General features: G+C 48.8%; 1 protein-coding gene across 1 annotated transcript in view; it reads left to right on the top strand.

Moving 5' to 3' along the window:
* Window positions 1-351: 351 nt before the first annotated feature.
* NRG2 (neuregulin 2) overlaps window positions 352-26449 on the top strand; it is a 321919-nt gene continuing 295821 nt past the window's right edge. Inside the window, exon 1 of the mRNA XM_077824244.1 lies at window positions 352-790. Within this exon, the coding sequence (XP_077680370.1) occupies window positions 352-790 (439 nt within the window). The remainder of the gene's footprint in view (window positions 791-26449) is intronic.

The raw sequence follows: 26449 nt of genomic DNA, 5'->3' as shown, positions 1-26449 counted from the left end.
CCTTCCCTGGCTCCATCCGCCGGTGCACGGGGGCAGGGCGCCCAGGGTCGGTGCGCCGCGCAGCTCCGTGCCCTGGTGCCTGGGGAGGCTGCTGCGCCGCCCGGGGAGGTGCCGGCCAGCGGGCGCTGAGATTACGCTGTTTCCGGTCCTCCAGCGCCTCTGTTTCCCCTCCCGAAGCGGCGGCGAAGCGGCAGCCCCCCAAATGGCCTGGCCAGATGCGGCAGGTCTGCTGCTCAGCGCCGCGACTGGAGGAGGCTCCGTGCGCCAGCAGCAGCAGCGCCCGCCCCGCTGCGCCTCCCGAGCAGCCGCAGCCCTGCAGCCCGGACAGCAGCCGCCGCAGCAGCCGCCGGCATGAGGCGCGATCCGACCCCCGGCTTCTCCATGCTGCTCTTCGGGGTGTCTCTCGCCTGCTACTCCCCCAGCCTCAAATCGGTGCAGGACCAGGCGTACACCGCGGCCGTGGTGGTGGAGGGCAAGGTGCAGGCGCTGCCCCCCCCGCCCGGCAGCGGCAATGGCACCCGCGAGCCCCCTGCCTCCTCTGGGGTGGTCCTGGTGAAAGTCTTGGACCTGTGGCCCCGCAACAGCGGGGGGCTGCAGCGCGAGCAGCTGATCAGCGTGGGCAGTGCGGGCTCCCCGGCGCCCTGCTTCAAAGTGAAGAGGAACCACCGCTACATCTTCTTCCTGGAGCCCACCGAGCAGCCCCTGGTCTTCAGGACATCCTTCGCCCCCCTGGACACCAGCGGCAAGAACCTCAAGAAGGATGTGGGCAGGATCCTGTGCGCAGACTGCGGTGAGTTGCCTGGGGCTGCCTTCCTCTCCTCTCCGGCCCAGGAGCTGCTGTTGCGGGGATTAGGGGGGTGAGTCTGGGTGTGTGGGGTGTTTGGAGGCTGCTGGGGGCCAGGCAGATGGGGATTGTTGGCCAGCAGACTCCCTCTGCCTAGCGCGCCACCAAACCGTTTGGGAACTGCGTTTGGTGGCTGGCATGTGCTGCTGGAGACCTGCCATCCCAGCATCGCCCTGGGGTTACACGTAGAAAAAAAGAAAGTTTAGTGTTTGTCATGTGTTTGTTGTGTCTGTGGAGTTCTGGGTCAGGAACAGGTACCTGCACCTGGAGACCGTTTGTCTCTCCCCTTAGTGACTGGGAAATACTGGCAGGCTTGATTTGGGGACGGGAGACTGGAGGGGAGCAGGTGTGGGGGCATTGAATTTGATTTGTTGAATATGACTTGATCTGTTTTAAAAACTCCTGATCTGCATGTTGAACGCTGCTTCTCCTAGTGAAAGGCAGGCACGCAACTCATGTAAACAACGCCTTCCTCGCTGCCCCACGTCCACAGCCACAGAAATGTAACTCGGGGGTTGTAGGCTGACTTTCTTGGTGGCTGTTTATCTATATGTGGATCGTTTCTGTTCCTGTGGGCTGTCCTGCTTTTCCAAAGCAGCTTAGAGAGGTTGCTTCTTGAGGGAACACAAGCCAGCCCTTGTGAGGTGAACCCCATTTGTGTCGTTGATCTTTGATTTCATTGAAGAGTGCGAATGCTGCCTGGAACAGAATTTCTTTCAGTTGTTTGTGACGATGACCTATCCTGGTAACTTACTCCTGCTGGACGTTGTCAGTTGTGCACTAACACCTCAATGGCAACCCGTATTGACTGCATCCGTCACCTCTAGGCTGGTTGCAGTACAAGCATGCAGGTGATTAGGGAGATAGCATCCAGGATGCTGGTGGAACGGTGCAACGGTGCAGCTGCGTAACACGTTCCTTGGTATCAGAAAGTCAAATAAACAAGAGCTGCTTTGGTACAATTTGCGATTTAATTCAGAGTCTATTTTGAAATTGGATCTCGCTATTCTTTTTGTTAGTGCTTCAGTCGCATTATAGCTCACTAAAGTATTTGTTGTCAGTGTCTTATGTTTTTCATATTTAACGTTTCTTTTTGTTCTGGCTTTTCGTTGATAACTGCAGCCAATCTACTGAATGAAAGACCTTGTAATAGCATGAAGTTCTGGCCCCATCAACTCTGTAGCCACTCAATTGCATCCAATGCACTGCTTTCCTATAGCAGATAACATGTTTACAAATGCAGAGACCAATATTTTATTGACATGTGTATGTGTTTGGAATAGACTGGCTAGCAGGGATGTGCAATAACCATTGAAAAGTTTTGCATCTGTCAAAATGGTGTTCTAATTTTCTGAAGTTTTTTCTTCCACCATATTTAGTTTTTCTTAAAGTAACATATTGTATTTGTTCTGTACTGTATATCTTAGACTTCATCAGGTTATTTTCAAATAGAGATGTCAAATTAGTTCAACAGGAAAGTGTTGGTTTATTTATTACTACTTTTTGGCCTGGAATTTCATTATTGTAATCTGGAAAAGCTGGCATACGGTTTTAAAATTTCATGTTTTGATGATCTTTGATTATTTTTGTTTGCATTGAATGATTTTGACCAAGTTTAGGATGCGAGCTTGGCCATTAGTTTGGCTTTAATTCTCAGACACCACACCATGGCCCAGGAAGTGGTGAGAACCCTGTGGTGCAGTGGAAAATGAACAACAAATTTCTCCTTAGGATAGGTTCCAATTTGGCCAATGGATTATAAATATACGCAGTGCATATCTCAAGATGATTCAGATTCCCTATACACGTACTCACTCATCAGGTTAATAGACCTTTTCCCCATTAAAGGCTATGTGACATGCTAGTTATACTTAGCTCTATAATGAACATTTAATAGTTTTTTTTTAAAGTAGGCTTTTCTGGGGCAAATCCTTTGCCATTGAAGAGGATTGATCATAGATTGTTAAAACAGGCTCTGTCTGCTCTTTAGCTATTATCACAAAGAGAAGTTTACAATTGCGATTGCTGGGAGAGAGAGAAGGAACCTCACATATATATTGCCGTTGAGAAGAATGGGCTAAGAACATAAATATCAGGAGACCTGTATTTAATTGATGTATGTATATGGACCAACACGAACATATAACATTTAGTGAAATAACTGTCACAAAATAAAAAAGCACATACCATGAAGAGTACTGGTAAATTCCATGGGGTTGTCATTTGGAGTCAGATGGTACCACATCAGCAAGTAGGTTGCATGCTTTAGTCCATCAAAAAAAGGCACAATCCTGCAAGGTTCTAAGCAACCCCAAGTGATTTTGCTGAGAGCCAAGAGTACTCTACTCCTTCCTGGATCTGGCTCAGAGGGTTAAAGGAAAGCGCGTAGGCTGCTGTAGGTAGCCAGATAAAAGCTGCCATTCTGACTATGTTGCCTTCTTGGCCCTAATGCACTTATTTCTGTATTTTCAACAGTCTGAAGAAGGTCTCTTGGCTAAAAGAATCTGCAGGTTGTCAGTGCTGTTGTCTCATCAGAGCTGTATGACAGGTTGCAAAATAAAGAAGCTGGGACATAGTAACTGTCATAAAGGTGGTTAAGTAACAGAATTGAACAGCAACTTCATTGCACTAACGTTTTGACGACCCATTGACTTCTGCTCTCCTGTGTGCCAGTACAATACTGGGAGGTTAGTGTCGAAGGTGACATGCCAGGTAGGACTGATCTTTTGATTTGTGATGCCCCCAGCTGCTGCAGGTGCGTGTATTGGGCAATCAGGCTGTGATTTGTCTTCTCCCTGCTTACCTTGTGTCGGGGAAGAAAAGTGGGCTTGCTGGTGAGTTGTTTCCTGCTGCGAAAGAGGGAGATGGAGGTGGTCCATGGAGCTCCAGAATTAGCATGGGATTGTGGGTTCCCTGTTAGATCATGGAGTGGTCTCTAAGGGAAGTGGCGGGTGCACCATTGTTTGGGATGTTGAAAACTAGACTGTGCGGAGCACTGGAGAGCGGAGCCTAGGGAACCTTCCTGCACTGGCAAGGAGATGGACTTAATAACTCTGCTCCAATGTCATTTCTACAAGGACTAGGACCTCAAATGGCTGCTTGCTTCGCCTCTGTGGCCAGTCTCAGGGGTGAGCCTGGTGCCTAGTGGTTTGTGCTCTGCTCTGCTTTAGAGATTAAGAGCTTGATTCTGGAAGCAGTGCAGCACTTCTTGAGAGGGGCAGCGTGCCCTCTGCTCCCATTGACTTTAGTGGGAGCTAAGGGTGCTCAGCACGTTGCAAGGTCAGATTGCAGGTTTGAGTCCATGGGCCGACGTGCTGCAAAGATGTGTCTCGCATGGTGTTCTGCAAAGGAACAGCATTGAAAAAAGGGCCATCTAGTGCCCAGGCAGAAGGCTGAGGGGCAGGATATAAAGGGGGGACAGGCTGGATGATCGGGTCCCTGATGAGATGCAGAGGACCTATTAGAATAATAAGTCTGTATGGTGCAAAAGGGCAGGACGATACACAATACAGGTGATAGGGATCAAGTACCTAGGATTTTAATTGTCAAAAGTATCTCCATAAAGTATGCATCCGTCGTGAGCCTAACCTGCATCTCCCTTAAGTGTGTCCTGATGTTGGAGGCAGTGTCCCCATAGTTAGACCAAGGCTCTGGGTGTTGGGACTCCTGGGTTCTGTTTTCAACTCTGCCCCTGACTGACTTTGGGAAAGGACAGGGAAGAGCTCTTTGGCTCAGTTTACCTATCTGTAAGATGCACAGAATAGTTGTCACCTTCTCTCAGTGGAGTTGGGGGATTAATGAATGTTTGGGAACACTGGGAGTTCCTTGGATGAAAGGTGGTATTATGTGTGTCACGGGATAGTGTGGGTCGGGATAGCTATCTGCCTAAAGGCCATTTAAAAAGCCTCTTTGACAACCAATATTCTAGCTGTGTTATTGCTACCTATATTGTTATATATTTATTTTCTTTAGTATGTATCCTTCACATGGATTTTCTTTTGGCATCCATTTGCTGCTTGTTTTGGGGTGACCTCATTTCTCTCTGCACATGTGGGTGGACCAAGGAGAAAGGAATATGTCCAAGAGGCAACCTTCGCTTCCCCTCAAACATTTACAGTGACCAGTGGAATTTCGGCTTTGGCCTACTCCCGATTCTGTTGAAGACGATGGGAAATTGTGCCACTGACTTTACTGGAAGTGGGATCAGACCTTTAAAGAGCATTCAGCATCTTCAGCTGTTGTACACTTTAAATGACTAAATAAATACTGCTCTGCAAGCTTAATATATATTTTAAAATACCTAATTGAGTGAGGGGAGGGATGGCTTTGTTGTTAAAGCATAAGATTTAGAATCCGGAGACCTGGGCTCTATTAAAGACTAATTCTGTGACCTTGAGCAAGCCAATTGAGCCCGTCGTGCCTCAGTTTCCCCACAGGAATTTTAATATCAACCTGCCTCCCAGAGCAGGTTTGTACATCTCTCTGATCCTTGATAGAAAGCACTATGGAAGTCCAGTACAGGGTATAGTGGTTGCTACTACAATTAAATAGGGCTATTCACAGCAGTAAGAACTATGCTCCATAGAAAGTATGTCCAGGCTTGGGCTTTATTACTACAGTGGATGCTCCTTACAGATAGAGTGCCTGATCTTGCATGCGATAGACATTCAGAATTCTTCTTGAGCACAAGACCAGTTTTGAATGCACAAGGATTGCAGGATGGGGCCCTAAATATCACATCATTTTTGCTGGGAGGTACATTTCTCAACTTGCTGAACTTGGCATTGGCTTTGCCACACCAGCTGGTGTTAATCAGGGACGGGTGCTCAAAGTTTTGAGTACACAATGGCAAATGTACCTTCCTGAGAACTGAATACCTGTGGTCCCATCCAAAACAGCATTTAAAGCACAATACTGGCAGCTTGTGCAGAATCTGCAGAAAATGCTCGTTCCTTTTTCTTTGGGTAATTCATTCAACACATTTCAAATAAACAGTGAACTGAATATAATGCTGGTGAAAGGTGCTGGCTTGACAGTCTCTCTTTATACCCAGAACAGGTACAACACAGGCAGCAGCAGTGTCAGCTTCCCCTGCTCACTGCCCTGCTAATTAGAGCTGTCTGAAACTATTTCGCACCACCTTCAGAAAAATCACACTTCCTCTGGTTCGCAGGAAAGTGAAAGCTGTCTCCTTCTTGCCTTGAGCTTTTGCAAATGGAAAATGGTCATTTTGCTGCAGAAAGCTTTTTCTTCTTGCAAAGATGGCACATTCACACAGGGTGCCGACTCAGTTTTGCTCAGGTGCAGAATTTTGCCTCTGCCCTGACGTGGAAGGTAGCTCAGACTTTGTGACTGATTCTGTCCTTGGGTTCTCAGCTGAGCCTGCCAAAACGTTTGGGGCCAAGTGTTTATTTTATTGCTTACTTTTGGGGGCATAGAACTGTGCCTATCCCAGCCGGCAGGTGCCCATATTTTAGAAATAAATGAAAACCATTATTAAAACAAACCAAGTCTATAAAATGAAGACGTGTCACTCTACTGATTCCTCTTAGTTCAGAAAAGCCTGGGTAAATAGAGGTCAACAGAGACTGGAGTACCTAGGCACTAGCACAATCCAAATAATAAATGAGTTCCGGAGCTAAGGGCCTTCCAATCAGAACTCTGGCCACCCCTCCTCTGACAAAACCAGCTGCAGACTTTTAGCTCCAGTGCCCCCCAGTTATCACAACTACGGGGTAAGACACTGTGGGGAGCAGGTTCTCACAGACACAGGATCTGAACCATAAAAGGCTTTATAAATCACAACTACCGCCTTGAATTGCGTTTGGAAACAAATCAGAAGCCAGTGCACAGGAACAGCCATCTCCATCAGAGAAGCACCACTATGTAAACGGGTAGCCGTACTCTGGCTGCAGCAGCTGAAATATACAAGAGTTCTTCATGGGTGGGCCTAAGTAGAATGCAAAATAATAATCTAATGCAAAGGAGACACCGCCTCTATTAATGTCTGTTGCAAGGTTGTTTTGTGATGAGGGAATATCTTGGGAATGAACTGGGCTCCACCAATCCATTTCACCTAGGCCACTAAATAGCAGTCATAATAATAACGGACCTTGCCAGATTTGGTAATCGCTGATCACACTGGTGAAATTCTCTCTCTTTTTAAGAGTCATTCCATTTAATAAATGACACAGCGGTCCTCCCAGCAAGCACCCAAGCCCCAGGAAATCCCTTAGGGTAAATTATACAGTGTTTTGTGTGTGTGTGTCATACAATGAAAATTAAGGTTTCAGAGTAACAGCCATGTTAGTCTGTATCCGCAAAAAGAACAGGAGGACTTGTGGCACCTTAGAGACTGACAGATTTATTAGAGCATAAGCTTTTGTGAGCTACAGCCCACTTCATCGGATGCATAGAATGGAACATATAATAATAAGATCTATATATACAAACAGAGAAGGTGGAAGTTGCCATACAACTGTAAGAGGCTAATTAATTAAGATAGGCAATTATCAGCAGGAGAAAAAAACTTTTACAGTGATAATCAAGATGGCCCATTTAGACAGTTGACAAGAAGGTGTGAGGATGCTTAACACAGGGAAATAGATTCAATATGAGTAATGACCCAGCCACTCCCAGTTAAAACAGCACAAGTGGATGTAAAATTTGACTGACATCAAGGATTGCAAGCAAATCTGCAGTGGGATTTTCAAAGGGCTTGTGGAACATGCAGTAGGAAAGCTGAGAGCTCGTTGTTGGCTGATCTTGTAACCAGTGGAATTTTCAAAGCTGAGAGGTGCTAGTGTGCTGAAAATTTGTCTGCCTCCTGGGAAAATCTTGGCAATTGTCTCTAGTTAGACATCTAATAAAGCAGCAAGGCTAAGGACGTCTTCCCCTTCTTCACCTTTACTGCCTGTCCTTCACAAGGCATCCATAAATGATCCCTGTTTCATGGAACTCGTGCTGGCACTCACAGCTCACTGACACACAGACATCGCCATGTTCTATTGCATGCAACGGTTAGAAATCCCAATGGTTAAATAGCACAGACATGGTCAGATAACTGCCTTCTAACAAGCAATTACTCTGCTAATGATGTTTCTCTACAGTGCTGCCCATGCACACACTGGATGAAATTAAGCTGAGCGCTGTTAAAACACGCATTGGGGCAAGCAGTGAGGCTCAGAGTCAGTGCAAAATCGGTGCAGCCGGTGGCTCTGGCAGGCAGTCTGAGAATAGTAAGAGAGTCCTGCAGAACAGAGCCCAATGATGGCAGTGTACCTGGCATGTCTGCAGGGGACACCCCTATGCTAGCCCCACAGGTGAGGAGAGTCCTAAGGGACATCTCCATGTGCACCATCACGGTGCCACATGGGGAATTATTAGTTAAATTGGATAAGATGGGCATCAATAGGAATATTGAAAGGTGGATAGGGAATTGGTTAAAGGGGAGACTACAACGGGTCCTACTGAAAGGTGAACTGTCAAGTTGGAGGGAGGTTACCAGTGGAGTTCCTCAGGGATCGGTTTTGGGACCAATCTTATTTAATCTTTTTATTACTGACCTGGGCACAAAAAGTGGGAGTGTGCTAATAAAGTTTGCAGATGATACAAAGCTGGGAGGTATTGCTAATTTAGAGAAGGACAGGGATACCCTACAGGAGGATCTGGATGACCTTGTAAACTGGAGTAATAGGAATAGGATGAAATTTAATAGTGAGAAGTGTAAGGTCATGCATTTAGGGATTAATAACAAGAATTTTAGTTATAAGCTAGGGACGCATCAACTAGAAGTAACGGAGGAGGAAAAGGACCTTGGAGTATTGGTTGATCATAGGATGACTATGAGCTGCCAATGTGATATGGCTGTGAAAAAAGCTAATGTCGTCTTGGGATGCATCAGGAGAGGTATTTCCAGTAGGGATAAGGAGGTTTTAGTACCGTTATATAAGGCACTGGTGAGACCTCACCTGGAGTACTGTGTGCAGTTCTGGTCTCCCATGTTTAAGAAGGATGAATTCAAACTGGAACAGGTACAGAGAAGGGCTACTAGGATGATCCAAGGAATGGAAAACTTGTCTTATGAAAGGAGACTCAGGGAGCTTGGCTTGTTTAGCCTAACTAAAAGAAGGCTGAGGGGAGATATGATTGCTCTCTATAAATATATCAGAGGGATAAATACCAGAGAGGGAGAGGAATTATTTAAACTCAGTACCAATGTGGACACAAGAACAAATGGATATAAACTGGCCACTAGGAAATTTAGATTAGAAATTAGACGAAGGTTTCTAACCATCAGAGGAGTGAAGTTTTGGAATAGCCTTCCGAGGGAAGTAGTGGGGGCAAAAGATCTATCTTGCTTTAAGATTAAACTCGATAAGTTTATGGAGGAGATGGTATGATGGGATAACATGGTTTTGGTAATTAAATATTCATGGTAAATAGGCCCAATGGCCTGTGATGGGTTTTAGATGGGGTAAGATCCAAGTTACCTGGGAAAGAATTTTCTGTAGTATCTGGCTGATGAATCTTGCCCATATGCTCAGGGTCTAGCTGATCGCCATATTTGGGGTCGGGAAGGAATTTTCCTCCAGGGCAGATTGGAAGAGGCCCTGGAGGTTTTTCGCCTTCCTCTGTAGCATGGGGCACGGGTCACTTGCTGGAGGATTCTCTGCTCCTTGAGGTCTTTAAACTACAATTTGAGGACTTCAATAGCACAGATATAGGTGTGAGGTTTTTTTTGTAGGAGTGGTGGGTGAAATTCTGTGGCCTGCGTTGTGCAGGAGGTCAGACTAGATGATCATAATGGTCCCTTCTGACCTAAATATCTATGAATCTATGAATGTGGATCTGGACACCACAGCGACAGCCAGGCACGGAGCCCACCAGTTTCTTGATCACCACATGTGAGCAGCATTAATTCTTGACACACACATGGCCAGGCATTGGGGGATGTCAGTCAAGGGCCTCTTGCCTTCACCTTAACACACAAGGTACATGATGCTTGAACCAAATTATAGCAACCATCGTCACCAGTTCCCCAATCCAAACCACATGACCTTGTTCTTTGCGTGTTGTTGTTACACTAATGCCAACAGTCCACTTGTCTCCATCATTGATTGGCCTATAGAGAGCAGGTGAGAGTTCATCTCCTCTGACTGGTGTCAGGTCCATCTGCTGGTCCACCTGACTTTTAATAGGAGAACTCAGTTGCTGGGGAACCCTCAGTGCAAGGCACTCCTCTATAACTGGGACACTGGTGTCTTCAGAGCAAGAGAGCGGAGTCGCACTCCTTTTAGAACCAGCTGCCCCGTGTAGCCCTCCAGTCCAATCACTCCTAGCGGCACCTGGTGACCATCCTCTCTGGATCTCACCCTGAACGTCAATTGCCTCCTGATGGAGATGAGCAGAGATCTCCCCTTGAGGCCTGCCCTGGTCCCAGTGCTGCAGCACCCTCCATCTGCAGCTTCCTCAGGGAAGACAATTTCTTTGGGGGAATTCACTGGTGTGGTCTCATCTCACGGAATATGGTGATGACATGAGATCCATGACAGACAGAGAGAGGCAGGATAATGAACAAAAGATGCAGAGGTGGGTAGATCTATGTGGGACACAAGTTAGCAGATTTGTGCTCTGCTGGTGGAGGCCCATAGGGGCAATGTTCACACCTCAGTCCCTTCTATTCACGGCCTGTGGCACATAATAGTTCAGTTTCCTGTGGGCTGTAATGCTCTGGTCTAATTTTGGTTGTTGGGTTTAGTGTGTGGATGCTGGGTGGTGTTGGTGGCCTGTGAGATACAGGAGATCAGATGAGATGATCTGGTGGTCCCTTCTGGCCTGAGGATCTATGCCAAGTCACTGAAGCAGAATCCCAAACAAAACTCCAATGGGTTTGTCCCCCGCAGCCGCTCATATCCAAAAAGGTCACCTCTGAACCCATGTAGCAATGGCAGGACAAACTCACCAGTTTTGATAGTTGTTGTAACAGGACTCAAAGCACGGATGGGGGATGGACCATGGGAGGAAAATGGGGACAACAGATGATATTTAGCTGAAAAGAGTTCCTTGTCCCAAAGTTGGCCATTGCCTGCCAAAGAGAAGTGTGTGAGTGTGTGTGTGCACAAGCGCACACAATGTTTGGAGCTGGGTTGTATGTGAGCCAGGGCCCATCCCCCACGATCCCCAAGTTTTCAAGGCCACAGCGAGTATTAAAACCCTAATGATGAGAACTACAGCTATTCTGCTGGGGCTGTCTACACTGCCCCACGGTTCAGTCTGTGAGGCTGTGGCTGGCAGAGCGCACCAAAGTGCTGTGCTGTAACTTCCCCCATGTGGATGCTGCAGGCGTCAGCTAAAAGGTCCCTAGTTCGCCTGAATGTAGTCCTGTCTGAAGAGGACTACAGTATTGCCAACCGGGAGCCTCCACTTTTGCACCCCCAGCATCAATGTGGGGGAGATACAGTGCAGCACTTTGGGGCACGCTGCAGTTCACACCCCGGTAGTCTGAATTGCAGGCCAGGGAAGACATGCCCTGCAACTCTGCTCTCCTTCCATGGTATAATTTCAACGCAACTCCACTGAACTGAATTGAATAACTCTGGGTTTAAACTGCTGTAAATCTGACTCTTTGCCTCTACTCTTCGCTTTAGGCAGGTGGAGTGAACGTTAGACCTTGAGATGCAGGAGTCGCCCAGTTAACTTGTGCATTGGTATTTTCCTTGGCTGTTGGTCCTGTCCCTTCTTCACGTGATTTGCAGAGGAGGTACAGTGTGCCAAATGTTGGCCTAATATTCTCTGTCCCCTAGTGAGTGTATGCAGTGGTGGTGTTGCCCTGTCAGTCCCAGGGTATTAGAGAGGTAACGTGGGTGAGGTAAAAGCTTTTATCTGACCAACAGCTCAGTCCCTCTGAGTTTCTCAAGGTAAGTTAGGCTAACCACGTTTGTGATTTCTTTCTTGCAGTCGGTTTGGCCCTTCCAAGGTTTCTGAAATTACAGCTCCGTTTGGGGGAAGGCAGGTGGGTTGGGAGCCGGGCATGAGGAACTCTGGTGAAAAGCCCAGTGTGGCGTATTTGTGCGGATGCTTGGCACAAGTGAAGGCCTGGATTCTGCAGTGAGATCTGCATCGGTGCAGACGGATGCCTGCAGAGGATCTGATTGCAGCCTCAGGGTCTAGGTCTTAAAGCCAACAGACTGTGGAAGCGATTGGGGAAAAAAATGAAGATGCTGATAAGCTAGGGCTGTGTCCAATGTCTGGAGTGAAGCACTGAGGACAATTAAAAGGCATTTGCAGAATTTGTGGAAGGACACACTGTACTTAATAGAAGAGCAAAACAGCTTCTACCAATATATGGCAAGAGGCAGATATTTGCATTGATTATGATCAGCTGCTGCTAATTGGCTGGGATAACGGTTTAATAATGATACAATGGCATTGGGAGCCCTCCTGCATTCTGTCTGCTCTCTAGTTGTGGCACTAGCTTGGCATGACACCACAGGCTGGAATTATTTTTGTTTACTGGGTTATATCACAATCAGTACTGCAGTCCCTGTGCCTAGCATTGGATTGAAATTTAGCCTCTGGATTATCCAAGGGCATTTTGTCCTCCTTAACCCTTTTGGGCAGCCGGGTGGGTGCAAATCAGGAGCAAGCTGTCATAAATATAAAGGGAAGGTAAACCACCTTTCTGTATACAGTGCTATAAAATCCCTCCTGGCCAGAGGCAAAACCCTTTCACCTGAAAAGGGTTAGGAAGCTAAGGTAACGTCGCTGGTACCTGACCCAAAATGACCAATGAGGGGACAAGATACTTTCAAATCTGGAGGGGCGGGGGAACAAAGGGTTCTGTCTGTCTGTGTGATGGTTTTGCCGGGAACAGATCATAAATGCAAGCCTTCCAACTTCTGTTAAGTTAGTAAGTAATCTAGCTAGAAAATGCGTTAGATTTCCTTTAAAATAAGCTGTGCTGGAGGGAATGTATATTCCTGTTTTTGTAACTTAAGGTTTTGCCTAGAGGGATTCTCTGTGTTTTGAATCTGATTACCCTGTAAGGTATTTACCATCCTGATTTTGCAGAGGTGATTCTTTTACCGTTTCTTTAATTAAAATTTTTCTTTTAAGAACCTGATTGATTTTTCATTGTTCTTAATATCCAAGGGTTTGGGTTTGTGCTCACCTGTACCAATTGGTGAGGATTATTATCAAGCCTTCCATACGAAAGGGGGTGTAGGGCTTGGGGGGATATTTTGGGGGAAGACGTCTCCAAGAGGGCTCTTTCCCTGTTCTTTGTTTAAAACACTTGGTGGTGGCAGCATACTGTTCAAGGCCAAGGCAAAGTTTGTACCTTGGGGAAGTTTTTAACCTAAGCTGGTAAGAATAAGCTTAAGGGGTCTTTCATGCAGGTCCCCACATCTGTACCCTAGAGTTCAGAGTGGGGAAGGAACCTTGACACAATTCCATTGAAGTCACTGGTACCCAACCATCGCAAGATCAGAATGAGGCCCATTAAGTCCGGCTAGAAATGCACACGGTCCCAGCTTTACATGGAGCTGCACCGATGTGGACAGATTAAAATGGTTCATGTACACATTCATTGACTCCATGACTGTCACACACAACTTGAATGGAATAGGAGGCTATTGGCATGTGCCCACAGGGCTGTGAAAGGACCTTTTATAGATGTTGCTGAAGGATCTGTAGGGCATTATAATTGTGATCTTGTGGCTAGGTCCCTCTTTGCCCCTCTTTGCCGACACGCTGCTCCTTATACTTTTCCAATCTCCCTTTTCTCTCCCTCTGGCCCTGCCTGTTCTCAGCTCCTCTCTCCTCCCCAGGACCCCTGGGTTTCCCCCTTTGCACCTCAGCTGCCCACTCAATGTTCCACCCCATCTCCTGTCCGAGGGGCATCACGTGGACAGCAGGGGAGAACATAATCTTTGTTCACCCCTCACCAGCTCAGCTACACCCTAAGCCGCCAACAAAACCATGCCATCTAACACAACTTTTTGGCAGGACTGCAGGTGTAAATCCAGGCTGACACGCACAACTGGGAGGAGAACTACCATGCATCTTCCTCCACGGCCCCAAGCCACGAGTCTCTGGAGCAACTTCTATCAGGTGCAAGAGGGTCTTCAGACCCTGCTTAATGTCTTGTTAAATCCCTCTCCATTAGCTGGGGGAGCGACAAACGGTGTCTGCCCCCATCAGTGCAGAAACCTGCAGTGAGACCAGACCTGGGGGCAAATGGGATGGTGGTCCATTGGAAGGGGAATAGACATGGGATGTTTTGGTAGTTTAGTCTCCCTGGGAAGCCAGCCTGCTTCCATGAGAGAGGACGAGCTGGACACAGGGTATCCATACTGTAGTTGGAAGGGACCCTTCCTTTTTTCATTCCTAAGACTTTGGCTGCAGAACACCTTACTCCCTTTTGTTTGTCTGAGTTTGAACAACTCTGGCTGTAACAGGCCATTTGCTCTGTGGGATAACGTGGTTTTAGTGGGCTGGGGCATCAGCCACCTCCTCCTCCGGAGTCCTAGTGGACTAGCCATGCCCTCACTTATGGGCATGTGTTCACAGACCCCCAGATCTGGAACAAGCTTTACCCTTTGTCTACTCCTGTCTTATACAGAAAGTCCGTGATCGGTGTAGGTTTTTGTGTAGTTAACTGGGAGGCTGGTGCTGGTGCTCAGGGTCAGGTCTGATTAGCTGAGAATGGGACTTTTCCCTTAAGGAAAAAAAAATCATTGCCAAATCCTAGCTTTTCAGCCCCAAAACATACAGGCAGTGAAGTGCACCCATAGGAGCTCTTTACTTTTCACGATGTAGCTGGGACGAGAATTTTGGGAGGCTGGGAGAGGTGTTTCCGCCAGCTATAGGCCAACCTGGAGAATTGCCACGTTCAAGACATACCCAAAGACCATCTCTGTGAAACATACCAGGTAAGAAATGAAGTGCGTGAAATAAAAGCGCTGCGGTAGGCTCATGCTCATAAGAGCATCCTGCTATGCAGAAGAGGGAAATTTATTGATCCACGTGTCGCCAGACCTGGAAGCCTTTGTCCAGTATGTGAGAGCAGAATTGGACAAAACGTAAGTTGAATGCTTAGCAGGTGGAGTGCAAGCATTTCCCTGTCTGTGGCAGCTACCACAAAACACCAACACTGATGAATATATGTGGTGAGGCAGGGCTGGCTTCCTCTAACGAGCTGTGTGATTTGGGAAATCACTTAACTATTCTGGGCCTCAGATCAACCATCCTGCTTGAGCAGGGGGTTGGAGTAGATGACCTCCTGAGGTCACTTCCAACCCTGAGATTCTATGATTCTATGATCTGTACAATGGAGAGACTAATACTCTGTGGGTGTTTGGAGGTTAGCTAATAAATGTTTTGAAAGGGCCTTGAGGTCCTGGGACGAAAGCTGTTGTATATGGTACGAGCAAGTTTAAATACAGTGGGTTATTTTTAGCACCCCCTTCAAATGACCCACGCTCCCGTGCCATGTCAGTCACTTGGGGGCCAGGAGAGGGGTTAAATCGGGGATGTGTTCCGAAGTGGGCAGTGCGTGGAGGGAGTTAGAGAAAGGGAGGAGCTGCATGTGGCCGTTTCGAAGCAAAGAGCGTTTGGGGATGTTTCTGTGCACAGTGTGGGTAGCTGGACTCCGTTCCTATGTATCACAAGCATGCTGGGTTTCAGAGGAGCTGGCAGTGGGAGCAGTTCATAGACCTTCCTGGCAGAAATACCTGGTTAGCTACTAGTCCGGGCAGCAACTAGGATGAGATGGGAGTTCCTTTTGTTAATTCCCAAATTCCCTTCTCTTAGCCCCAAAGAACGCAGGGAGCACTGAGTGACTTTCTTCCTTGCAAGTATGCTGATCACCCTGCTAACTGGGAATCAGCACCGCTGTGTTGGCACCTAACGGAAGATGCAAACAATTTGTCCATAACTGACTATCCCGCATGCTATTTGGAAAATCTTTGACTCTCAAGAAGGGCCAGCAGCAGCAAACGGAGGAGCTGCCCAAAGCAGCATTAAATGAGTGGAAAGAGTGTCCTGTACCTAAGCGCTGTTTGGAACTTGCCTGGACATTGCCTGCATGGCTGCATAGACTCCACTATCAACATTGGCTGACCAGGGTGAGTATAACCACCGAACTAAATGGAGCTGAGCATTGCAATGTGCCTGACCAAGACATGTTCCTGTGTGATTGCAATGTATTGCATTGTTATTCAGGTAGGGACACCAGCCTTTTTTGCAGGATGTGTCCCGGGTGAACTCTTTGAAGTGAGAAGCAGGTCACACACAGGCGTTTGGAAAGTAAGCCATGGCCAAACCTGAGTCCCGCAGTGGGAGTTTTGCCATTGATTTTGGCAGGATCAGGATTTGGCATCATAGCGTGTTTCATCACACTGCTGCTGCATGGCTTCCAAGTTTTTACATAAGAACATAAGAATGGCCATACTCGGTCAGACCAAAGGTCCATCTAGCCCAGTATCCTGTCTTCCGACAGTGGTCAATGCCAGGTGCTTCAGAGGGAATAAATAGAACTGGAAATCATCAAGTGATCCATCCCCTGTCGCCCATTCCCAGCTTCTGGCAAACAGAGGCTAGGGACACCATCCCTGCCCGTCCTGGCTAATAGCCATTGATGGACCTATCTTCCATCAATTTATCTAGTTCTTTTTTGAACCCTGTTATAGTCTTGGCCTTCACAACATCCTCTGGCAAGGAGTTCCATACGTTGACTGTGCAATCTGTTAACCAGATTGATTCTTCCTCCACTGGATGGAGAGGAGAATTTTCTTCACCTTAACAAGGTTGTACAACACATAGCATAAAGGGGCGCCGATCGTGACCAGCGTCTGCGAGTGCTACAGTCATATACTTAATGCTTAATAATAATAATTAATAATACATTCTGCTCAAATATTTTGAGGTCTGGGCAGCAATAACCTCAAGAACTTGTTAATCTTTTGAGCTCTCTATTTACCTGTAATAGTTAAAACCCAGGTAATATGAATATCTCCTGGCATCGCTTCTCTGGGCAGTGTTCTGCTGAGGATGATTGATCTGAAATCCTGATGCCTGTCTGAGCTGATTCCACAATATGGAATTCACCAAGATGAAAGAGACAGTGTTGTGGCCTGCTTTAAGACAAGGAAAATGTCATCTTCAGAGGATGAGATTTTATGTTCCTAGCCAATAAGGGCTTATCTTCACTGCAGAGTTAGTCTGGGCTGTCGCCCCAGCCCTGCTCCTATCCACACACGCAAATCTCTTACCTGAGTTTAGTGGTGCTTTCAACCTGGGCTAGCTGGCCCTGCTACAGGTACAGGCTAAAGGTCCGGTGCTGCTTCCCTCAGGCTAGTAACCCCCCACATTGCAGTGAGGACGCAGGCTAGCTCACTCGCGTACTAATAGTCCTCCAATAACTTCCCACAATTCCCCATGTGCCCAGAAAGATGGACAAATTCTCCCACAGTTCACCGGGAAGGAATCAGATCAGCCCAGCCAGCGGCAGCACAAAGAACCATGGGATGTGCCCCCAGAAGTCCTAGTGATCCCCGTGAGGGAGGGCAGCAGGTCACTCGGGCAGGGCTCTGCAGCATGGCCACTCACAGAAGGCTAGGCTAACCTGGGTGCTGATCCCCACAATTAGCTCTGCAGTGAAAACAAACCTTATGTGACATGGTAGAGCGGTGGAGCCATGGGGGTTTCAGTAGCCGGTGGCTCAGTAGGAGGGCAGATAAAGGCGTGTGCAGTGGTGGGTGAAGCCTGCGTAGCCACCAGCCTGGTGGTCACCACGCTGGGGTCACCACTCCAGGCTGCCTGCATGGCAGCGAGAGCCAGGAAGTGAAACTCTCCCCCCGTAACTCAGGACATTATAAAGGCCCCAAATGAGCCACGTGCTGAAGGCCCTATCCTCAGCTCTCAGCTGCAAGAGGCTCTCAGTTCTGGGCGGGCACGTGCTGCTCTGAGCTAAGCACACGCAGGGCCCAACTCCAGTCTCACCCCAGTTTTAGCAGCTGCAACGCTGCTGATCTTTAGTGGAGTCACTCCTCATTTCCTCTGGTGTAAATAGATGCCGAGCCACCTCCAGTGGATCAGCTTCCTCTTACACAGACGTGACATGTAGCTCTCGATAGTAGGGGGGCACAATTTAAAAGATTCTCGGGGGGCATGTGACTGCCGGCTCCTTTCCCACTGCTTCCGCACCTCCCACATCTGCTCCAAGCTGGCACCTCCTTGCCCCCACTCCTCTCACAGCTCCTTCCCCACTTTTCCCATGGCCTCCCCGCTGCGGGCGCGGTGCGGGCTGGAGCCAACTCCAGACACTTACTGCTGAGCAGGACTGTGGCTGCAGGCGAGGAAGGGACGGTGTGGAACTCAGAAAGCTTCCCTGCGCACCCTCTGGCGGAGCTTTGCTGCCAGCCCGGTCTCTCTTCCCCACTCTGGGCGCCTCTTAGTGGGGCTCAGAGGGACTGCTAGCTGCTGGTGCCTTTCCCAGGCACGTCACTCAGCCAGACTCCCACCCTGGCAGAAATCTGGCTGGGGGAGGTGATCCTGAGTGCTTCCCCCCCGCATCGCCTCTGTTCTCACGTGTGCATTAGTGCATGCGGCACACCCTCAAGCCTGTTAGCTAGTCATCTGGGGCCATACGTTGCCTTTGAGCTGCTGGTGGCACTTGGGTGTATGGATCAAGGGGTGTCGCTGGTGGCTCGGCTCTGAGAGCTGAGGAAGGAGATCGGCCCCTAGGAGGGACAGCCAGATCTGACACGTACAACAGAGAGGAATTATTCTGAGCTATTTGTTACGTGCTGACAGAGTGCTACCTGACCTAGAGAAAGACAAGGACCCTGCTGCAAGGAGTCTAGGGCTAGAGTCTCACAGGTATTTAGGCCCTTTCCTTTGAGGATCTTTGCCTTACTGACTAAATAGTTCTGCGTGTGTCCTGAATGGCGGTAGGCAGGAGAGGGGACAAGCGTTTAGTGAGGAATCAGGAGATATGGAGAGTCTCTGAGGAGTTGAAGAGATTTTCCATTTGGAAAGGGCTCCTGCGTCTCATGCATGAGATGTGCATCATATTTTGTATGTTAAATATGTAGATGGTCTGTGAAGTGGAAAAATGGCCAGTCATAGAATATCAGGTTTGGAAGAGACCTCAGGAGGTCATCTAATCCAACCCCCTGCTCAAAGCAGGACCAATACCCAATTTTTGCCCCAGATACCTAAGTGGCCCCCCTCCAGGATTGAACTCACAACCCTGGGTTTAGCAGGCCAATGCTTAAACCACTGAGCTATTCCTCCCCACTCTTTCATATTAGGTCATGTGAGATCCATATATAAAATGTGTTACATATACAGCATGTGTAAATTGCATAGATTTTTGTTTCCCATGGATTGATGCTACTGATGACTTTGGATTGGTCCTCAAGGTCCAGAGACAGGAGATCTGGGTTCAGTTTCTAGCTCTGCCACTGACCATGGATAAGTCACTTAGCAGCTCTGTGCCTCAGTTTCCCCATCTGTGAAATGGGGATAATAATGCTGTGTAAAAGGTTTTGGGATCAATGGATGAAAAGCACCAGTTGTTATTTTATTACATGTCAGTATCAGTTATTTGCATTAACACTGCTAATAATTAAAACCTTCAGTTTCTCTGGGATCTCAAAGCACTTTACTTGTGTGAATCAGTTAAAGCTCATGTCACCCCTTTGAGGGGTGTTGTCATTACTATCCCCATGTTTTTACAGCTGGGAACACTAAGGCATAGAGCTGCTAAGTCACCTGCCCATTGTCTGAGGCAGGACCAAGAATATTACTTAGCACGGCTGGAAGGTGTTGAATTGAGATTCCTGGAGGGGAAGGAAGCCCTTTGCTTTTCCCCAGGACTGGTACAGTGTGGGCAGGGTCAGTGCCAGCTCCCCCTGCTCATCCACCGACAGCCACAGGCCAGCTGGTCTCGCCCCCATGCCGGGGAGCAGAGCTATGTGAGCAGTGCTCAGTGCAGCCCACAGCAATGAAAACTCAGTGAGTTGACTTAGGTGTGAAACATGTTTGGGCCCCTTGAAAGTTTAGCCACATTTTGCAAGTGACACTTGTGTGTGTGTGTGTGTGTTATGAGGTACATGTGGGAAGTTCCGCTGTATTAAGATTGCTGCTGACAATCCACCAGACACTCAGTTTCCTGAAATCCAATACACATTTGTTGTGTTAAGACAGATAATCAGGATGTGCCACTAGAGGGCACTCATAACACTGAGTGGATTACTGCATTGCATCCTGGAGAGAGAGATTTTTCAAGGCAGTTTTACAGCTACTGGTTGCTTATGGAGAGACTCTTGTGACAGTAGAAGACTTGGTAGGTCACTAGGGCAGAACAGACCCTCACCCTGATGAATGCCTGCAGAATGTACAGGGCTTAATGAAACTACGATGTTTCATCTGGAGTCTTGCCTTTGCCGTACTGGGTTTGAATGATCCTGAAACTTGCAAACAGGATCATACATACAATTCTACGGACCAGAAGTCTCCACAAAACTAATTGAAACCCACACAGACCCAAACAGGACTTTTTTTTACAGCTTTACCTACTGAGATCTGAAGAGATGAGGGGAGAATTCACTCTCCATGCCCATCTTTCTGCTCAGACTGCTAATCTCTGAGCCATTCAGTCCTAGATCATGGTCAATTTCAGTCTGTCCTTCCACAAGCACAATGGGCCTGAGTTGCCTCATACTCATACTGGCATAGCTCAGAAATAATGCCCGTGACGTCAGGGGAGTTACACTGGGATAAAACAGGTGTAAGGGGAGAATACATTCCTTTGATGTAGCAATCCATGTTTTCGCTATTGTGACTGTCAGCGTGTCTCCCCTCCTCTCCTCTTGTGTGCAGAAAAGAAACACATCCTGGTTGCATGAAATCAGTATTCCACTCCCAGCTCTGCCGTTTGAGTGCTGGGTGATCCCTTGGGCGAGCCATGTACCAGCTCTGTGCCTCCGTCTCCCCATTTGCAAAATGGGGATGATCATGCTGCTCTGACAGGCGTGCCACGAGACCTGATGCGTGAATGCCTGTAAATGCTGTATGATGGGTGTGTGGAAGGTGCTACAGGGTGCTCAGAATCCATGCACCAGGCCTTGCCACTTTAAACTGTACCTCCCTCTTGTGGCAGATGGGAGGAATGCAGGCAGTGCCTCAGCAAGGTTTAAAAAAATCCAACAAATGGAGAAACTCTGAAATCATAGCTGTCCTTATCTGTGCCTGGCTGAAACAGGGGATGTGTGACAATCCTGCCCTCTGTTCATCTTCCAGTCAAGGCTTGAGTTCTGGGCACTGTTTCTTTTGCAGCTCTCGGTGCCATCACAAGCACTGAGCAGTTTGAGAACAGCCTTCTGCCCTCTCCCAGGTGATAGCCGCATGTTGCAGGGCAAATGCAAAACCTGAACTCGGGCCTTGGCAGGGTAAAATTCATAGCTCCACAGATTCTAAAGCCAGAAGGAATCTGCTCGTTTTTAAGGTGCCACCAGTCTCCTTGTCGTTAAAGCCAGAAGGGACCATCATGATCATCTAGCCTGACTTTCTGTACAACACAGGCTGGAGAAGTGGCCTCAGATAATGCCTTTTGAACTAGAACAGATCTTTAAAAAAAACCCATTCAGTCTTGATTTACAAAATTGCCCGTGATGGAGAATCCCCCACGACCCTTGGTCAATTGTCATGCAGTTTCCCCCTTGAGCAGCAGCAGTAGCAGTGTGGCTTACTGTCTGGGGGAGAAAGGATGAGTTGTAAGTTTCTGTGCTGTGGCCAGGCTGTGCTGGGAACAGTGTCAGGAGCAGGAAGGGAGACAAGTGAGCTGTTCCTTGAAGGGACCCTGCTTCCTGTCCTGTGTGATTACTGCAGCCCTGAGCGGGCAGCCGGAAAGGCTCCTTGGCCACACTGCCTGGAACCTGCTTACACGCAGCACTCAGCGCATCTTCCCTGTATCCCAGGGACGTGCCTGTCATATCACAAACCAGGGATCTCTGGCGACCTTGTTCAGTCGGGTCATGTGATAGGCCAGGTCACACCTGACCCTCTGTAGAGTGCAAGGGGAGAAAAGGCAAGGAGGTAACTCCATGTGTGCAGGGGCTAGCCACAGGCCTCTTGAGGGGTGCAGCCACTGCTCTGAAGGGGTGCTAGGTACCTGAAAGATTAAGAACATGGGGAGGGAGGGCAATGGCCCTTCTGCTGCCACGTGCACTGGGTGGAGTGCATGCTCCATGTGAGGGTAGCAGATCTGCCCCTCCAGGTGTGCAGGAATTCAGGCTGACTCAGCCACAGCCCCTCCTGGGTTCTGCTACAGCCCGTCCCCTCTGCATTGCTCTGGCTGTAAGAACCATGCTCTCGACCCAGAACTGTAATGCTGGGGAAAGCCCAGGCAGGGTCAAGGGACATGGCCTGTCCCCAGTAATGAGGCTTTAGGGGTGGGGGCCCTGCAGCACCTGCCTTTTCCTGGGAAAGCTCCAGTCCAACTGCTCCCATCCAGCCCAGAGCTGCCCATGACTCTGGGTTCTGCAGGTGAAAGTTGTCCAGCTGGCAGCCCTGGAAAAGGCCACAAAACGGGTGTGGCTGGGAGACAGGCAGCTCTGCCTGTTCCTGTTCTGCCCCCTGGTGTGCCTTGACCCCAACCCCGGTGGGGAAACCACTGCTAGTCCCGACTCCATGGCTCATTCAGCCCTCAGTTGAAGCCACCGACAAAGGGAGGTTTTATGCCATGGACACTTGTCCACTGGGCATTGGACGGAGAGCCTCCTGCTCCCTCCACATGGCCCCCATGATCAGCCAGTGATGAGCTTTCACTTGTCACTGTGGATCCAGCCTGGTTGAGTTTTTGCTTTTACCCTCCCAGCCATGCAGTGTTCTACGGTGATAAGGCTCAGGGAAACGTTTGCCAGCACTATCTAGCAAAGACTGGAAACTGGAGCGATACAAGGAGAATGTAGAATTAACCATGCAATTGTGAGGGCTGCTATCACACCGGGGCTCGAACCCGCGATCTCTAGAGAGAAAACCTGAGCAGTCACGGTTTAAGATAACTCTCTTTAGCTAAGACTGTAATAGACGCTGATCCTCTGCAGAGCCACACAGAGGGGGACCTATAATACCCACCAACCAGTGGATTAAACAGTAATTCATCCAGGCCCAGGTCAGGGGGCTGCCTCTGGAGGGGAAGGCTTTTGTGAAGCAGGCAACAGACATGCAGGTTGGGGATGATAAGCAAGCTCCATTTCCTGGGTAGCAAATGTTGAGCATAGGAAGTAACTGGATCCAGAACGGCCCTTCTGAAAGCCTCGGATCGCTTTGCAGACTGCACAATGCATGCAGAGGTTGCTTTGCTCACCTTGGAATTGAGGCCACCTCTAGGGTGGAGCCAGCAACCTGCACAATGACAGTTCTGGGACAAGAAATGAAGAATAATTTAATCAAACAGGGATTTAGCGTGGCAACATATCATTAGAATTTAGGGCAGGCCTTGGGGTTAACACCTCTATTCTTGCAAAATGTCCTATGGGATCTTAAGTGACCACATGCAGTCAAGAACATGGTTTTATGTCTCAGCCACGGATCCCAGAGCTGGTGCTGTTTGCTTGTCTGCTTCACTGAGGGCCTGATGCTGACCCTCCCACACATTCTAACTCCATTGACTTCCTGGTATAAATCAGAGGTTGGCCTTGCAGCTTTAAGTCTAGATGTGTGAGGTTGTGTTGCCTACTGGTTATAGCAGGAGGCCTGGGTTCTATGGCCAGCTCTGTAACTGACTTCCTGTGTGAGATCTGAAGCAAGCCGCATTAGCCTCTCTATGCCTCAAATCCCTGCTTTGTCCAGTCTTTTAGATCTGGGTCCCTGATTCCAGTAAGCTCTCCCCTATTTATAACTGGCTGAGCCTCCAAGGTCCCCATCTGATGGTAGATGCTGTAAAACTCCTTACATCTGACCCCAGTCAGAGCTTGCAGTGCTATCAGCTGAAAATAGCCACAAGCCCACGGGACCAGCTGCACAGTTGTTTTGTGGGTTGTCTCCACTTTGCTGCTGGCATGTTGGGTTTGGAGGAATGCCGCCGACACAGCTGCGTTCCAAACTCCAGAAATGATGTTTCCCCATGATAGCACCTCTTTGAGGGTGGCTGGGGCTCCTTTAAACACAAGCACATGGGCCATGAATCCAAAGTGGCAGCCACAAGGTCCAAAGCTGTTGCACATGTGTCTTTGCATCCCCAGTGCCATAGGTGGGTAAAGGGATTAATGGATATACATTTGGAGAACGTTTGGGATTTAAGATCCTGCCTTCTCTAGAGTTCTGCAGGAATGTCCAGAAAGTGCTGTGAAAATGTAAAGTCCTTCTCTGTCCCTTCCCATCAATCCATGCCCCAGACAGCCTCTTGACTTCTCCATCAGCAGCATCAGAGATAGTTCCCATGTATGCAATGGGGATCAGACACCCACTGGGGACAAGGATTTCTCAAAAGATCAGGCTCCCGTATCCAAACCCTGGCACATCCTGTTTCAGGATCCCAAATTTCTGGACCACTTGATGCTGAGAGCTGAGAATTGCATTAAGGTTCTTGGTCATGGGGATGCATGGGAGGCCTTTGTTCCACAAACCTGGGGTCATTTGACTCCATTGCACACGCTTCAGAAAGGTCTCGAAAGAGCCATGAGAACACAACAGGGAGGGGCAAAGCGAAGTGGGAACTGCTGTGTGCACCCCGTTAACTTGCTGAGCTCCTGGAGTCCCTTGCTCTTTCAGAACGACCCACTCTCCTCCAGCTTCACCGGTTTTCTCTTGCACCATGTTCAGTCTGCGTCAGCTGAGGCTTGGGAGCAGCACTAGAAATTTGCCTTTTTCCATTTACAAGTGGAAAGCTTCTTAAGGGAAGGATTGAAGTCCTTGGTGCGCCAGACGCTCAGGTCTGTTAACTGCCAAGTTAAATCCAGTCTGAGTGAGGAGATAGTCAAGCACTCCCGAGCTTCCGATTCTGGCTAAAAAAGGCTGCCTGCTCCAAGTCATCTCGTTCAAGGATTTATTAAGTGGGTTGGTCCAACAATGCAGGCGGGCCCAAGGTCCTTTCCAAAGAGCCAGGCAGTGCAAACACAGCTGGTTACAAGCTGGTTAACCCCTTCAGACTAGGCTGACAAAAGGGGTTAATTGCATAGGTGAGTTCCATGCAGCGTGTGAGGTTGTATTGCCTAGGGGTTAGTGCAGGATGCCTGGGTTCTGTGCCTGACTTCCTGGCTATGATCTGGAGCGAGCCCCTTTGACCTCTCTGTGCTTGGCTTTCCCCCTCTGTGAAATGGAGACAAAGCTACTTCCCTGGCAGGCCCAGTTAAGGGTTATGAAGTGATCTGGGTAAAAGGCACCAGCGTAGGGTGAAGCATCGTCAGTTGTCAGTGGTACCCAGCTAGAATCTCTCTCCCCTGCCTGTGTGTGGAGGGGCACTCTCAGATGAGCGGGAAGTCCTCGAAGCCATTGTATGGAGAGAATTATGCAAAGTGAGAGTAGAACTTGCTGCTGCCCTGACCAAGCTAGGAGCCCCCGGGGGTTTAGTGCTCCCTGCAGGAGGAGTGAGTGAAGGGTCCTCGAATGCCACTCGATCGCCACCATGCACATGCGCACACAGTTGCAAGCTCTGTGGGACTGTGTAAATGATATGGTGAAGCCGTTCCTCAGGGTAGGGTCTGTAAGGCCCAATGGCCTGGGACCCAGGCATGCAGAGCTGTAACTAGCTTGCACTTCACTTCCCATGACCGTCTGTGGACACAGACCATGGGAAGTTCCACCTCAAGGGTGTGACAGACAGCAGCATGACTTCTGATTGGCTCCCTGCCCTATATAAACCACAGGGGTGTTCCAAGAAGTATCCAGGCAATAGTGTGCATCTCCTGTAGCAGCCTTGACCTTTCCTGGCCTGGCCTCAGCTTGATTTGGACTTTGCCTCCTGACTCGGACTCTGACCCTTGGCATTGACCCTGGCCTGGAACCTGACTCTGAATTCCTCTGCCCCTCCCCGCCGAGGTTTGCCCCTGCTCTGACAGGCCAGTGAATGGGCCTGAATGATGACCTGCAGGAGACACGGTGTCCTTGATGGCTGCAGAGCTTGGTAACGCCATAGCAGCAGCATGTCAGCCCAGGGGAGCTGTGAGGCAGGAGCAGAGATTCAGGGACAACCTCTGCTCCAGCAGCTCCTCCTCTTTTCACCTTCATTGTCTGGAACAGGAGTCCCGGTGCCAGCTTGGTCTCGTCTACATTGAGGTTTTGGTGGCAATCGGGTCTAGTGGTGCTGCGGCTCCACAGCGGAAGGATCGTTGGGAAGTCCTAGTGGAGACTGGTCATTTGCTCAGGACATGGTTAGACAATGGGGGGCCATTTCCTGGCATTCCCGCTAGTGTGTCCACAGAAATCCCAGTGCAGACATAGAGTCCACGTGAAGGGAGCTCAGCCAGGAGGGTCTGTTAGTTAAGGTTGGACGGACTGGGAAACAGACAGGGGTTAGGGGGCGAGCCTGGGAGCGAAGACAGCCAGATCTCTGCTCTGTCACAGGCACTTAGGCAAATCACGGAGTCTCTCAGT

The sequence above is a fragment of the Eretmochelys imbricata genome, chromosome 8 (genome assembly GCF_965152235.1).
Source record: "Eretmochelys imbricata isolate rEreImb1 chromosome 8, rEreImb1.hap1, whole genome shotgun sequence".
NCBI classification, from domain to species: Eukaryota; Metazoa; Chordata; order Testudines; family Cheloniidae; genus Eretmochelys; species Eretmochelys imbricata.
Note: the sequence above shows the minus strand (reverse complement) of the source record. Positions and strands in the feature narration are given on the sequence as shown.